General features: G+C 41.3%; 1 protein-coding gene across 7 annotated transcripts in view; it reads right to left on the reverse strand.

Annotated features, from left to right (window-relative positions):
* FGGY (FGGY carbohydrate kinase domain containing) overlaps nt 1–15,014 on the reverse strand; it is a 390,237-nt gene that overhangs the window by 182,549 nt on the left and 192,674 nt on the right. For all 7 annotated transcript variants that reach the window (XM_045857814.1, XM_045857803.1, XM_045857811.1 and 4 more), the window contains exon 7: nt 12,574–12,702. In XM_045857814.1, coding sequence (XP_045713770.1) covers nt 12,574–12,702 — 129 coding nt within the window. The remainder of the gene's footprint in view (nt 1–12,573; nt 12,703–15,014) is intronic.

Raw genomic sequence — 15,014 nt, forward strand, 5'->3', positions numbered from 1 at the left:
GGCAAGATATTTTTTTATGGCTCAATAATATTCTATTGTATATAAATTGTACATAAATTCCATTTGAATTTATTTTTATGTATGGTATAAGACAGAGACCAAAATTTTATTTTTTTCTCATATTGATATCCAATTGATGCAGGACTATTTCTTGAAAAGATCATCCTTTCCTCACAGCTTTGCTCGTAAGTGTCCATGTATGTATGAGTCTGCTTCTAAACTCTTTAATCTGTTTTCCTCTGCTTTATTTGTCTACCTGGTCCCAATACCAGTGTTAATTATTTTATAACAAGTTTTGTTTTCTGGTAGTAGTAAGTCCTCCCATTTTGTTCTTCTTTAAGGTTGTCTTGTTTATTATTGGCCTTTCCTATTTAAGTTAAAGATTTTCAATCTGATAAAATTCCTATCTCTCCTAGTCATAGCTCAAGTGTGAAATCAATACCACTTTTTGGGAAAAACTCTTCCTGATACACTCTAGCAAAATGAGTTTAGACCCCTGCAATCTCTCACGCCTGCTTTCATCAGACATTTCCCACACAATATTACGATGACTTCCGTGCCTGTTCCTACAACTCAGAGGTGAGCTCCTGGAAGGCAGGGACTTTGATTTGTTTATATTTATATTTATAGTACCTAGCACAGTGCCTGGCACTTAGTGAGGATATGTTAACCTGTTGGTTAAAGGCAGGAGAAAAAAATACTTTTTCATAGTCAGCTATTATTTCTTATTATAAAAATCTTCCATATTTTACCTATAATTCTAAGACAATAATGCTGGCTGACAGTCTGAGAATGGTCCTTGGCTTTTCCTATAGTGTGTGGACTCTGTGACAAGTGTCATCTCAGCTTTTAGAGGCCTTTTGTTTTGTTTTGATTATTTAACTTCAGTATTCATTTAAATGAATGAGTTCACTGTGTATCTCCACTAAAAAAATATAATGAATGCCCAGATTAGAAATTGAATGAATTACTACCATGAAGTTAACAAGTTTATTTAGCATCTTCTGCCAAACATGAGAAATTTCAGGTTTAAAAAGATATCTTCACATACTTAATTTAGTAATAGCTAGAAGAAACGTAAAGACCATCCAAAATCTTAAGCAACTCTTGCCTAACCAAAAAAAAAACAGTTGACAAATTTTCTGTCTTCTTTTCAAATTCCCTGTCTTCATTTCAAGAAGAAACAATCTTGAAATGAAGACAGCCACATGGCTTTCAATAGCCACGATCTATTCCAGGCTACCCCTTTTTCTTCACTCTTTCCTCCCCCAGACTATTGTGTATGAAATTATATAAAGGCCTGCTTAGAATTAGTCTCTTGCTTAAAACCACCTTCAGTGGCTTGCTGGTGCCTGGGGGAAGAGAAGCAAGCATGAGCTTTTCAACAGGGTGTTCATGTACAGCTATTCTGTCCCCACTGCTTGATCTTTATGGCCCCATCTTTCAGGAACCCCTGTAGGTAACATAAGTTTTGGTCAAGTTCAAATGATTACCATTTCCCAACCTCATTTTAGTGCCTTTGCTTATGTTACTCTTTCCATCTAGAATACTCTACATTTCATTGCTTCCAGTGGAGAAAATACCTATTATCCAGAGTTCATTTCAAAGGCTACCCCTCTACTTCTCCAATGTTCGGTGGTATCACTAGTTGCGTGACCTTTAGCAACCTACTGGTGTTGATGAGATTATACATGTAGGCTATCCAGCACATTACTGTCATGCCGAAGTCACACAATGAATATTAATATCTTTGTCCATCCCTTGCCTTACTGTTTCAACGGAAACTTTTCCCTTTTTCAAATGCCTATAGAACTTAGTCCCCAAGTTTCATCTCTGTTTCTTTATATTACTGTCTTCACCACAGTAACTAGTGCTTAGCATATTGCTTATAAACAAAACCATTATCTAATGCACATATTTTCTGGTTTAAGTGCTGGGGTCTGAAGTTACACAGATAAATATAACCAGATTCCATTGTCCACAGAAAGCTCCCAGTCTATGTGGAGGAGACACTAATGTAATCAAATGTTTAAATGCTATTGTCTATGTGCTACATTAAGTGATAGACATGTGCACATGGGAAAGGATTCTTAGGCCACATGCACTGGGCTGGGCAATAATGCCCCATACCACAGGAAAGAAGGCAGTGTGTGCACGAGAGCCACATTATTCAGGCATGTTTAATGTATTTCACAAAACTGAACTCTGTGAAATTTTCTTTACAACTTTCAGCTGTGAGAGAACAGAATATAGAATATTGATACTGGTGGGAGAGGTCCCGTCAGGTTTTCACAGTGGTGAGTCACAAGGCTGGTACACTTGAACTCTCTAGGCCATGTTCAGCTCAGGAACCTGTAGCAATACAGATCAAGAGCCTAACACATTCTCTGTAAATGAAAAGTAAGAGCCTCAGCTTTCTCTAGCTCTGAATTTTTTATTCAAACATTCTTCATGTTTTTTAACTTTTTAAAAATTTAAATTATTTTATTCAATTACAGTTGTCCATATTTTCTCCTCACCCCCTCCAAACCCACCTCCCTCCCTTGCTCCCACCCTCCCCCTTGGTTTCGTCCATGTGTCCTATATAGTAGTTCCTGAAAACCCTTGTCCCCACTGTCCCCTTCTCCCTCCCCTCTGGCTATTATAAGATTATTCTTAATTTCAATGACTCTGGTTATATTTTGTTTGCTTTTTTCTTCTGTTGATTATGTTCCAGTTAAAGGTGAGATCATATGGTGTTTGTCCCTCACTGCCTGGCTTATTTCACTTAGCATAATCATCTATGGCTAACTCAGTTAACACAGGCTTGGATGAAGCTTTATAATTGTAAGAGGGAGAGACCTGGAATCAGACAGAACAAGGCCTCTTCTTCATTCCACCCCAATAGCAGCCTGAGGCTAGGTCTCATTCTTGTCCTTCAATGGCATTGGTAAGACTGTACAAGCATAAGCTTGTTGTCCACATTGGTATTTCCTACTAAACAGTTAGGCAGTGCCTAGCTCATGATAAGAGTGCCAGATCAGTACACTTAGGGCTTCTTTTATGGAGTCAATCCACCTCATAGTTGGTCTTCTTCTTTTCCTGTTACCTTCTGTTTTTCCCAGCATTATTGTCTTTTTCCAAAGAACCCTACCTTTTCATGATATGCCCAAAGTAGGACAGCTTTCGGTGATGCTTTAGGCTTAATTAGCTCCAGGACCCATTTTTCTCATCTTTCTGGCAGTCCAAGGTATCTGTGCACTCTACAACACCAGATTTCAAAGGAGTCGTTTTTTTCCTATCTGCCTTCTTCACTGTCCAACTTTCACATCTTTACATAGTAACTAGGAACATAAGGGTATGAATGATCTTACTCTTGGTCTCTAATGACACATCTGTGCTCTTGGTGATCTTTCCTAATTCATCCATTGCTGACCTTCCAAGTCTCAGCTTCTCTTTATTTCTTGGCTTCAGTCTCCATTTGAATTGATGACTGAACCAAAGTAAGCAAAATCTTTAACAATTTCAATGACTTCATTGTCTATGTTAAAATTGTGTATTTTCTATAGTCATGATTGTCTTCTTTATGTTCATATGTATTTATACATACATACATGTATGCATTTATGCACACATACATGCAATGTGCATAAAGATATGCACACATATTTATAGGACAGTTTATGAACTCCCACAGCAGGACAGAAACTCCACGAGAGTAGGAATTAGTCTTTGTTCACCAGTATATCCAACACATCTATAACAATGCCTGGCACATATTTAAAAGGGAGATATAATGCAGTGTAAAATAATGGAATACATCTTCAAATTTCTCTTGCCTACTGCTATCATTCATAATGTAAATGTTGAGATCACATAAATCATAACTAAACATGCATAGTACTGTCAGACTGTTCTAAACACTTTACAGATATCAGCTTGTTTATTCTTCAAAGAACTCTGTGGAGCAGGTACTATTATTGTTCTCATTTCATCAATGGGGGAACTGAGCCACAGAGTGTCAGGTAACTTCCCAGTTGGAACCAGGATTTGAATCAGTTACGTGTTATAAACTATTGTGTTATGTGTCCCTAAGATTGTTCATTTTCATTGTCTTCAGAAGTCAAATTCTTGCATCAAAGTCATAGTACAGAGTATGATGAGGATTAGAATTAGAGAAAGTTGGGGTGAGGGTGATGCTGCTCAATGATACAACTTAAGACTAGTTCAATTTTTCTGTACTCCAAGAATTTTCTCTTCTTAGTTAGTCCAGACATCTATACTTGGCTGCAAAGTGCCATGAGGAAATCCCTAGATTCCAGTATGGTGAAATCAAAAAAGTATTTCTCTTTGCTCTTTAAAATAACTTACATGAATGCACAGTAAGAGAAAAATGGAAAACAGGGAATCTAGCCAGGACTATGGAGAGATGATAAGGAAGCGACCAGCAGTTCAGACGAGAGGCTGCGTCGAGGGGTGATAACTGGAGATGTGCACTTTCCCACCAGCAGCTGCTGACGTGTGAGTCCCAAAGTAAACATTAGTGCTTGGGGATATTAAATGGATGTGAAGCGCCATGTGCTGAGTTTCTGTGCCATGAAAAACAGTGGACCTTTGGGGTAAGCCTACTCTTGTAAGCAGTGACGTAAGTGCAATACTATACTCTGGGTCCCCAAACAAACATTTTCCCAGCGGTCTTCTACCTTTTGAACTTGGAGGGGAAGTCTCCCTAACAGGTGGTTGGCAGTATGGGAACCTGGGGCTGGGTCATTCTGTGTTTTTGTTCCCATTCCCAAGCTCAGTGAAGGAAAACAGCAGCTCATCTTTTCAGTCATATGTGATTACACAAGAGAATAAGTAGAACCTTCTGGTTAAAAATTCCCTCTAAATATTAGATAAGTTTTTGAAGCTGATGAGTTTGTCAGAGATTTGCTTGAAATCAGGAGCTCAGCAGGGCACAAAGCTCCCATAGATTGGGTCGAGCCATTCTGCTCTATTTTCTTGGTGGCACTTGTTTAATGGTTGACACAAAAGCTGCACCAAAGCACATGAGAAGTCATGGGGAGAGAAACACAGATCGGGGTTTGAGTCTTGATCCAACCCTTCCTGATCCTGTAACTTTAGGCAAATCCCTTTGCCTCCTGGGTGTTAGTTTACTGAACCATTACAGGAGACAAAAATACCTGCCTGACAGTTTGAAATGGCAAGTCACCACACAGATGAGATTAACATCAACGTTAACCAACAAAATTAACTTCAACTTTAATATCACTGCTCTCCCTACTGCACAGTCAAAAAATAGCTAGCCTGGTTTAATAAGCCTGGTTTTATCTCACATGACAGCTAGAGCCTCAGACACCCGGAATCATTTCCTTTTCCTGACTTGTAGATGGTGCAGCATAATGGGGGTGGGGGCCCTGGCTGGTGAATTAGGGTGCCCAGTGTCTAACTTCAATTCTGACTGTGATGTGCTGGGGAAATGTGGATGACTCACTGTTTTTCTGGGCCTCAGTTTTCCCATCTGCAAGTTGAAGACTCTGGTACAGAAAATCTTAGAGCAACATTTTAGTTCTAAAGCCTATGATCACTCATTATCCAAACAGAAGCAAGAGTTATCAAACTACACATATTACCATTTCAGGGCAGGGGACAATGGTATCTTCTGGGTTGTGTGGCACAAAATTTAGAGATGAGCAGGACAGGGTAGGACGGGGGAGCTGGCTGTATCCCCAAGGGTCAAGACTCTTTCCAACTTTCTGACCACAGAGTAAAAACTGGCCTCCTGGCTAAGGCCAGTCCCTCTGCCATCCAGAGAAGCCTAGGTGCGTGGGGAAGCCTAGGGGCCTGGGAACAGGAAACCCAAAGCTCTCCTTCCCACATGTGTCCTCTCTGCCCCTTACCACAGCTCCTGCAGCTGCTCAGGTCCCAGGCAGCGATGGTTCTCATTAAACTAAACCTCAACTGAAAACGATAAACTCAAGATCACATTAACAAAGTCCTCCTCCCCAACGCTGACCTGCATCCAGGAACTCCTGGAATTGTCCTTGCTCTATCTGCTCAAGCACTGACATTGCTTTTCTACTTCCAAATTCCCTGGCATGACTTTATCTGCTTTTCTAATCCCCTCCATCCCTTACAGACTGTCTGCCTCTTTGGATCCACCTTCTCTTTCTTGTTGGATATGCTCCCTCCTACCCGCAACTGTGGGCTTGACCCTGGGCCTGGCTCCTACTCAGCACAGTTCAGGTTCGGTCTGATTTATCTCCTTGGCAGCTGCACATCACTTCTGCTTCTGACCCATGTGCTCAGTGCAACCTGTCCCACAGGCTGTCTCCTCTGGGCAGCATGTGACATCTTCCACCTTGTAACTAGGCTACTCTGTAGGAGGCACCTAGGGTAGGTGCCTAGAAATCTGTATTTTTTAAAGACTCCCTCACCCAAATTTAGCAATCCTTGTTTCTGAGCTTTCAAAATCATCTCATATTTATTATCTTAATGAATACTTTGACTCTGGGTTCCATGCTGAATGAGGAATACACAAGGGTGAACACGATTTGGTGGGAAAACTGAAATAAGTGCAAAGTGTTGCAGAAACACAGAGTAGGGAGTGACTTTTTTCTAAGAGTGAGGCTGAGTTTGGAGAAGTTTTCGCAGCGGAAGTGACACTGACAGTGAGTGATGACGCAGGAGTGGGACGGACTGCCTAGATGGGGGCTGGAGGGGAGGCTGCTCCAAACAGAGCAAAGTACACACGAGCAGCCTGGTGCAGCTCGACTCTTGGGAAGTCAGATGGGGTGGGAATCACCTGGACTCCCAGTTCTACCGTCTTCACTTCTACTTTCTTATCTTTTCACTGAGGACTTAATTTCACAAAATATAGGCTGACAAAGTACTAACGTATTAACAGAACCCTTACTTGGGGCTGCTTTTTGTTTTGTACAAAAATCTACTGAATTGAGGAAGGGAAATGATATCAGTGGACATGGTTTGCAATGCTTTAGAGTAGGGTGGAGCAGCATCCCTGGCCTCTGCCCACCACAGTCAGTACCGTTCCACTTTTCCCCAGCCATTGCCAATTTCCCCAAGGGTGGGGGGTGGGTAAAATTACCCCTGGCTGAGAATCACAAGTACAGAGGGAAAAATAAGAATTTTGGAGTCAGACTCAAGCTCAAATCTTGCCATAACACTAATTATCCAATTAGGGAAAATATTATGTTTTCTGCCTTTAATTTCCACACATACAGAACAGGAGATAACTTATACCTTGAAGGAATGTTATGAGAAGCAAGAGGCAAAGTATGTCAAGTGTCAGGAGGAACGCCTGGCACATCAGAAGGCAGGTGAGAAGGTCATAGTAGTAATAATACCAACAAGAGTAATGGTTCTAATACTTGTTTTTATTAATGGTGATATCATAGGTAGTATTAGGAAAAAGACTAATTGGAGTTTAAAAGTTATAATAAGTAAAAAATCTCAGTTTACCAAGAAGTAACAACAGGGTAAGAAATGCAATTATATCACCAGATATCACTTTCTCTAGAAATCTTTTTATAATTCTTCACATCTCAATTCTGGGCACATTCTATGCTTTTCCAAAGCTTTCCATACTTGGCACATGTAACTGCAAATGTCTATTTAATGTTTATTTTCTCTACTAGACCACAAACTCCCAGAAATCCAGCTCTCTTTCATACCTATCTTACACCCCCATCAACTAGTAAAATGGGCCATCAATTAATGATTGTTGGAAGACTTTCCTTTTTAAATATTTGTTACTTGTGCAAATGACAGTTTAAGGGTCAAGTCCAAGAGTGCCATGGGTCGCATTTTAATTAAAAAAAAAAAGCCATTCCATAGAGCAGAGCGATTAGAAGTGTGGGATCAGAATCCCATGGCATGGCTTGAAATCAAGCATCTGCCCTTACTGTGCGGATCTGGGCAAGGCGGGCTGTCTCTGTGAGTGAATGAGATCATTTACTTGTTCATGGTCTCATTTCACAAAGGGAACAAAATAATAGTATACATAATATGGCCTCGAGAATCAGTGTTGCTTCTAGAGCACTGATAACAGTAAGGCAGTAAGTTGGCATGTTTTGTTTTTCACTGGGACAAATTATGTTTTGTTGTAGGAGGGAATGGACTTATAGCTCCTTTTGCAAGACTGGCTAACCCAATTCTTCTCTAATTAAGAAAAGGAAGAAGAAACAAGGAAAGAAATTCAAAATCTCCATTTTGATTTGATGCTGCAACTCAGATGAGCAATTTAAGCCAATTCAACATCTGGCCCAGATGAGCAGTTTAAGCCAATTCAACATCTGGCAAAGAATCCAGTGTCTGGAATCAAAGAATGATGCTAAGCCTAGGCACAAAATTTGCTCTTGACCAGCACTTGCTAATGTGATAGAAACACAAAGGACACCGATTTCTAGACATCTAGGAGTGGACCACAGAGTGCTCCAAGCACCTGTTTTGCTGCATGAATGGAGCCAGGTACATCTACAATAGGAACGCCTGCTCTGTAATGAAAAATACTACAATACTCAGTTGTAATATCATTCCCTCGTGTAAGGAATGCCATTCATTCACTTGTTCACTGAATATGCATGAGTAAAAGGTCCTCCATGTGCAAAGCACTGGGCAAGTTGCTGGGATCTAAGGATGAAATGGCAGTGCTTTCTCTCAAAGAGTTTGCATACTGGTAAATGAGACAATACTGCACACACAAAACTGGATAATATGCACAGTAATGGAGGCAAGTCCAAGGCACAGTTGGAGCAAACAGAAAGGAGTATGCAGTCGGCTTGGGGGAGCCAGCAAAGGTTCCCACTGGAGACAGTACCAGATTCAAGATTTGACAGATAGTCAGGAGTTCATCTGACAGATAAAAACAACTGAGAGGAGAGGGGCCTGGGACAGAAATCAGGTTGTTATTGCCTTTCAGGACAGCTCGGGTGCTGGAGCCAAGAACAGACCTGGAACAAAGTTAACACTATTTTTATAAGCTAGAAAAATATCAGCAGCAGGAGCCCTGGCCAGAACCACCCCCACAAAGAGCAAACAAAGCTCCTCCTATCTCCTGGCTGTCTACTGGGGAACTTACTAACCAGCACCTTAAGAACAAAATGTTCTTTTATCTTTGGTTTTCATTCCCACAAAGTCCTTCCTCTTCTTTTTCCAGCACTGGATAAAGCATGAGTTCAGTTTTACTTGCTCCTTTGATCTTGATTCTCTGGTCCCAGGCTTCTCTTGAGAATGAGAGTCCAGGAGGATTTCTCCAAAGCAGAGAGCTGGCCCCTCCTACCAGTCAGAATGTGGGGGCCAGGCCAGGTCAGCACTTGAAGGGACCGTAACTGTTGGGGCCTGTTTTTGCAAGGTCTGGATGGCATCCGATTCCGACCTCCAAAGCTGGATTCTCACCCTGACATTCAGTGATCTCTTGGCACAGAGTTCATCTAACCATTTCTTGAGGTTGTTTCTGATCTGCAAATACACAGCATCTTAAAGTAGTGAACACTGCGTTCTGTTACAGAAAGCCAGGAATGGACAACTAGGGCCAGTTCGGGGAAGTCAGATAGAATCCGGAAGACTGAGGTTCTTTTCCAAATACCTCTCCTAAGGGAAGATAGCTCTCCTGGTACCCTTCTTCCCAGGGCAGTAACTCAGAGAACTTCCATTTATAAAGCCCCTACTTTGTGCCAGGCATTGTGGTTCTGGAGTAAGAAAACTAAAGAGATACCTCAGGATTGCGTGCCAACTATGTGCCAGATGCAATGCCAGCTGCTTTATCTATTTATACCACTAGTTTTCATAACAACGCTGTGAGGGGGGCCCTTCTCTCTCTTATTGCAGAAGAGGAAACAGAAGTGTGAAGAGGTATGATATATGGTCCAAGGTACACAGGTAGGGAGAATAGGGATTTACATCCAAATATTCAGACTCCGTGTTCAGAGTCCCTATCACAGCATCTGAAACTTTTATTGTTGAGCTACAAACATGCAGGCCAGGAGAGAACAACCAGAATTTTCTCTCCAAAAAGAGTAGGGCTTTGTCTGCTGTGTTCACTGCTGATAATCCCCAGTGCCCAGACTAGTAACAGCCAGGTCTGCAGGTATTCAATATATATCTTTATCAATGACATGGTTGGATGAGTGGAAAAACTTTTTAAGACTTTTAGGCCTCTGTTCTTCTGCATATCTTAGTGGGGGCATAGGCAGAGTGGGAAACGAGGGTGAATGTTCACTCCCAGGCCTCCTCTCTTCTCCAGCCGTGTAATCCTGAAGTGGCTGTTAGGTGAAGGGGAGAGGTGGAGGTCAAAGGGAGGATAAAAAAGATAAAACTTGGTCGTAACTGCTGGCCCTTAAGGGCAACCCTTCAAGAATCCAAAATCGTTCTTCTATCTTTCCACTTAAATAACTTACTTTTGGAAAATATAAGGGAAACTCACTAACTTAAGAGCAATTTGAATTTTGAAAGGAATGAAGGCCTCAGGCAAAAGTTCTAAGAATAAAATTTCTTTCAGTGATTAGGAAAAGAGTGGGTCATGTAATGGCCTGAGCTCCTCCCAGACCAATTCCCCCAATACTGTCTTGAGTGTCTGCAGTTCCAGGTGCCAGAGAGCAAGCAGCTTCCCTCCTGGAGGGCACAGTGAGTCCTGGGGAGAAGGGAGGTCTGGGAAACTGGCAAGGAAATCGAGCCCTGGAGCTCCCCAAAGTGCAGCCCACTTACTTTCAGCCTAAGCTGGCCCAAGCCCAGTGCTTGCCCCCTGGAGGGGGTGGATGACTGAGACTGCTGTCCCAGGGACGAGTGGGAACGCCTCCCTGGCCTCAAACACGATGGAATGTCAGGATGAGTAGGGGACAGAAACCTGTCTAGATCACAAGTTATCTCTGTGCCTGTCCTTAAAAACCAAAACCATGACATTCCAATCAAAAGCACATACTGCTTATACTGAAAAGGGCGAGAAACTCCCTGGCCTGTGATCCCTACTACCATTCGACCGACTCACATACATTATTGGCTGTTCACTACTTCTCAGGCACAATGTTAGATCCTAAACACACAGAGATGAATAAGACAGACATGTTCCTAGATCACTGAGAGCGATCCTACTCCACAAATCTCTGGACTATGTAGAAGAGCAAGATGGCTTAATACTCTGCCACATAAGGAAACAGAATAAACTTTCACTCTATGGGGTAAGGCTGCTTCACCTTACCATTGCTTTCATGTGACTTTATTCATTTACTAAATTGATCAAGCACCTATAGGAATCAAGACACAGGGCTCCGCACAGGTGATACAAGTCCTCGAGGAGCTCCAAGTTTAGTGGAAAAAACAAGCAGATAAAACAGTAATCACAACAATGATGTGATCATTTCTTCAACAGGGGTAGGTAAAAGTGCTGAAAGAAGCACAACCCAGGGAATTTCCAAATGAATCTGAGTGTTCCTTGGAAGGCTACGCAGATGAGAAAGCACCCAATATGAGTCTTCAAGTTAGGGCCGGAGTGGAGGACCAGCCGCGCTGGGAGCAGAATACATGTGCCAAGACGCGGAGATATAATGCTTAGACAGACTTTTGGGAACATAATTCTACACAGGTATTTAAAAGGTAACTCTTGGCTGTAATATGAAGTACAGACCAGAATATCTTTCAAAGTTTGTCTTACCCTGACCCATGGTAAGAAGTTCATTTTCATCATGGCCCAGGGTATACATGCACATGAGTCCACAGAATGGAACTTGCTGTATGAGATGTGCCCTGTTTTCTCTGAAAATTCAATGGTCATCATCCATGAAATTGATCTCATGAGGTCTGAACCATAATTTTTAAAAAACACTATTAGAAAAAAGAACTAAAAAAAAATAAGAAGATATGGCTGCAGTTGCAGTGAGAGATGTTGAGAATATGAACAACCCCCTTCACCGCCCCGTTCCAAAATGCAATGAGGATAAAGGAGAGGATAGAGTTACTATACTTTACTGTAACCTGCACCTCATTTTCTGCCTTCCCTTTAAATTTTGGGGAAGAGACCTTGATTTCAGTTTAAACTCACTGTCCCCTAGCACCACAATTGACACACAGTAAGTTTTCAATGGGTCTTTGATATAATGAATACATAATACATGAATGCTAGCTTTGAGAGTTATTTAGGAGATGAAATCAAGACCACACTCAAGTAAGTGGATATAGGATATAAGTCAAATATACTCTGAAGATAAATCCATTTGACTTTTGAGAGTTTTGGAACACCATTAGAAAAAGCAGTACAGCAAGTATACTGTCATCATACTTGCTAGTTGGAAGTTAAAATATAGTATCTTTCTCAAATTTTCAGTAAACCAAAGAGCCAATTCTGATCTTTTTATTCTATTTCTCTCCATGAAAAAATTAATAGAATTATAAATAAATTCTATATTTGATAAAAAGCTCTATAGTTATAGTCAAATGCCTAACTATGAAAAGGCTTTTTATTATTATATCTTGAATCACCAGCCCTTGATCTTGGCTTTAAAAACAAAAGTGTCCTCTGTTCTGGGGAATAATCCATGCAAAAACAGCATTGGTAGTGAACATGCAGTAAGAGATTATTACCTAGTCCTCCTGCATGGGCATCAATAAGTGAGGCTGCCACAGCAATGCCAGCAGGAAGGCCAAGGTCTTTGGCTGCCTCTGGTGTAAGCCCATTTCCAAGAGAAGCTCCAGGAGGCAGTACTTGGTTTCCTGGGTAGACAGAAGAAAAAACAAATACTTGTCAGTTTGAAAAACACAAAAGCAGACACAGAGTTTTCTTAAGAGGACCCCTCTGCTCCCTCCCTTTCCTCTGTGTTTCTTCAACTTCACAAAGATAGATACCATGCAGCCACAAACCGTCTCTCTGCTCTTTTGATGACAGGTACATGTTCTTGGTTCTTACGGATGATGCTCTGGGGTGCTTTACAAAGTAAGGAGCTCTAAGACATATTTCAATCTGGGGAAACATTCCATTAATAGAAAATTCTAAAAGATACGAGATGAGGCCCAAAAAACCCCAAATTTTTTTCTATTGGATAGGTCCCTTGTAGTAGAGGCTTGCCCCATTAGGTGAGTGTTGTAGGAACCCATCTTTATCACTGTAACAGCTGGTGTTGTTGTGAGAAGCTGAATTCAGCTTCAGTGAATATTTTCTGGGGACTTTTTCACTGCATTGGCCCATTTCATGATGGGTGATTTACAAGCACACCTGCCACACAGAGCGGAGTGTTCAGCAGTTTTGACCAAAAATGGCATGACCTCTGCACCCAACCTTCCCTATTTATCCAATCTGGCTCCAAGTCACATTTGAATTTGTTTGTTTGTTCATTTTCACAGATGAAAAAAGTCCTCAAAGAAAAACATTGTGTTGATGTGGAAGAGGTGAAACAAAAAATGGCACAAACACTAAAAGGAATCAAAATTAGCGAGTTCATAAACTGTTTTGAGCAGTGGAATAAACCATCTTGGTAGGTGTATTGCATCAAATGGAGAGTATTTTGAAGGTGACTAAAGTTTAAACATGAAAAATAAATACGCTATTTCTATAAATAAATTCTGGGTTTTGGGGGTCCTCTCTTGTGGCCTCTTGCAGGCTAGACTGAAATGGACAAACTGTTTCCTCCTAACAGAGCAGCTCTCCCAGAACACCTCACACACACAGGCCACACATCCACTCACACTTCCTGATCACATAAATTCCTCAGAAAGTTGAGAAAAGCTGTTCGTGCAGTTGCGTTCCATCAGAGATTAAGGAAGAAAAGAACTTTGCTCCAATAAAGAATGTCTTAAGACTTTCTCAGTTGGAAAATAAAGTCCAGTCTAATTTTACAAGGCTGCTACTTGCACAACCATATAATACAATGTGAATGGTGTGCTTTGGAGTTGTGCAATGCAATGACCCTGATATTTCAGGTGACCTTGAATTCCTGCAGTCAGTCAGGCCTTCAGTTAAGAATTTACTGATTGTCTTGCTTTTTGTGTGGGCGCTGTGGTGCTGTAAAAGGCAGTCCTTGCAACTCCCCTCTCCCCCCACTCTGTCTAGTTAGGGAGATGAGAGCAGGACACAGAGAACCGTGTCAGTCAGAACAGAATGAAGAGATCCATCTGTTTCCAGGTGTTTAGCAGAGGGTAAGTACCCCCGCCACCGCCACCACCACCACCACTGCCACTGCCAAGGAATTTATCATAAGTATTTCTGCAGTATAAGGAGAGATGGGGGTGGATGGAGATATATGCTAAGATTCCTCTGAGCTCCAAGATTCAATGATCCTGAATGTGTGGTCAGCAATTTGCTTGGTGCTAAGTTACCTACCACTGGTTAAATGTTCCCTAGAGCTCCAGGGAGGGGCAAAGGTGTTTCAGGACTCCTGAGGGTAAAGTTGAAGGTAGGGGTTAGAGGGAGGCAAAGGGTCAAGAGCTCACCAACATCCTCTAATTGGAAACCAAGCACCTCTATGACACATTTTTATCCATTTTAGGTAATAGGTTTCTTTCTATAATTGAATTTGAAAAACGTTAAGCTAAGCAAAGGAAGAAGATGGAAACCACTGCAATGACTTCTAAATGTTCACTATTCAATAATGGTAGCCACAAGGCACATGAGGATTGAGCATTTAAAATGCAGCTGGAGCCCTGGCCACATGGTTCAGTTGGTTGGAGCATCGCATCAACTGAAAGGTTGCTGGTTCAATTCCTGGTCAGGGCACATGCCTAGGTTGTGGGGTCCATTTGAGGTTGGGATGAGTATGAGAGGCAACCAGTTGATGTTTCTCTCTCACATAGACATTTCTCTTTTCCTCATTTCCTCTCTCTCTCTATAATTAATAAATTTAAAAAACAATTTTAAAGTAACTGCAGTAACTATGAGGCCAATTTATTTCACTTTAAATTTAAAAACTGATACGCAATTCACTAAATTACTAAAAAGTTTCAAGTACATTAGTAACACTTTGGGTGTGCAAATCTACTTTTCAATGTTAATTTAAGAAATCTAAATCAAGTATTTATAATAGAAATTCAGT

The sequence above is a fragment of the Phyllostomus hastatus genome, unplaced genomic scaffold (genome assembly GCF_019186645.2).
Source record: "Phyllostomus hastatus isolate PE091 unplaced genomic scaffold, TTU_PhHast_1.1 phas_contig_147, whole genome shotgun sequence".
NCBI classification, from domain to species: Eukaryota; Metazoa; Chordata; class Mammalia; order Chiroptera; family Phyllostomidae; genus Phyllostomus; species Phyllostomus hastatus.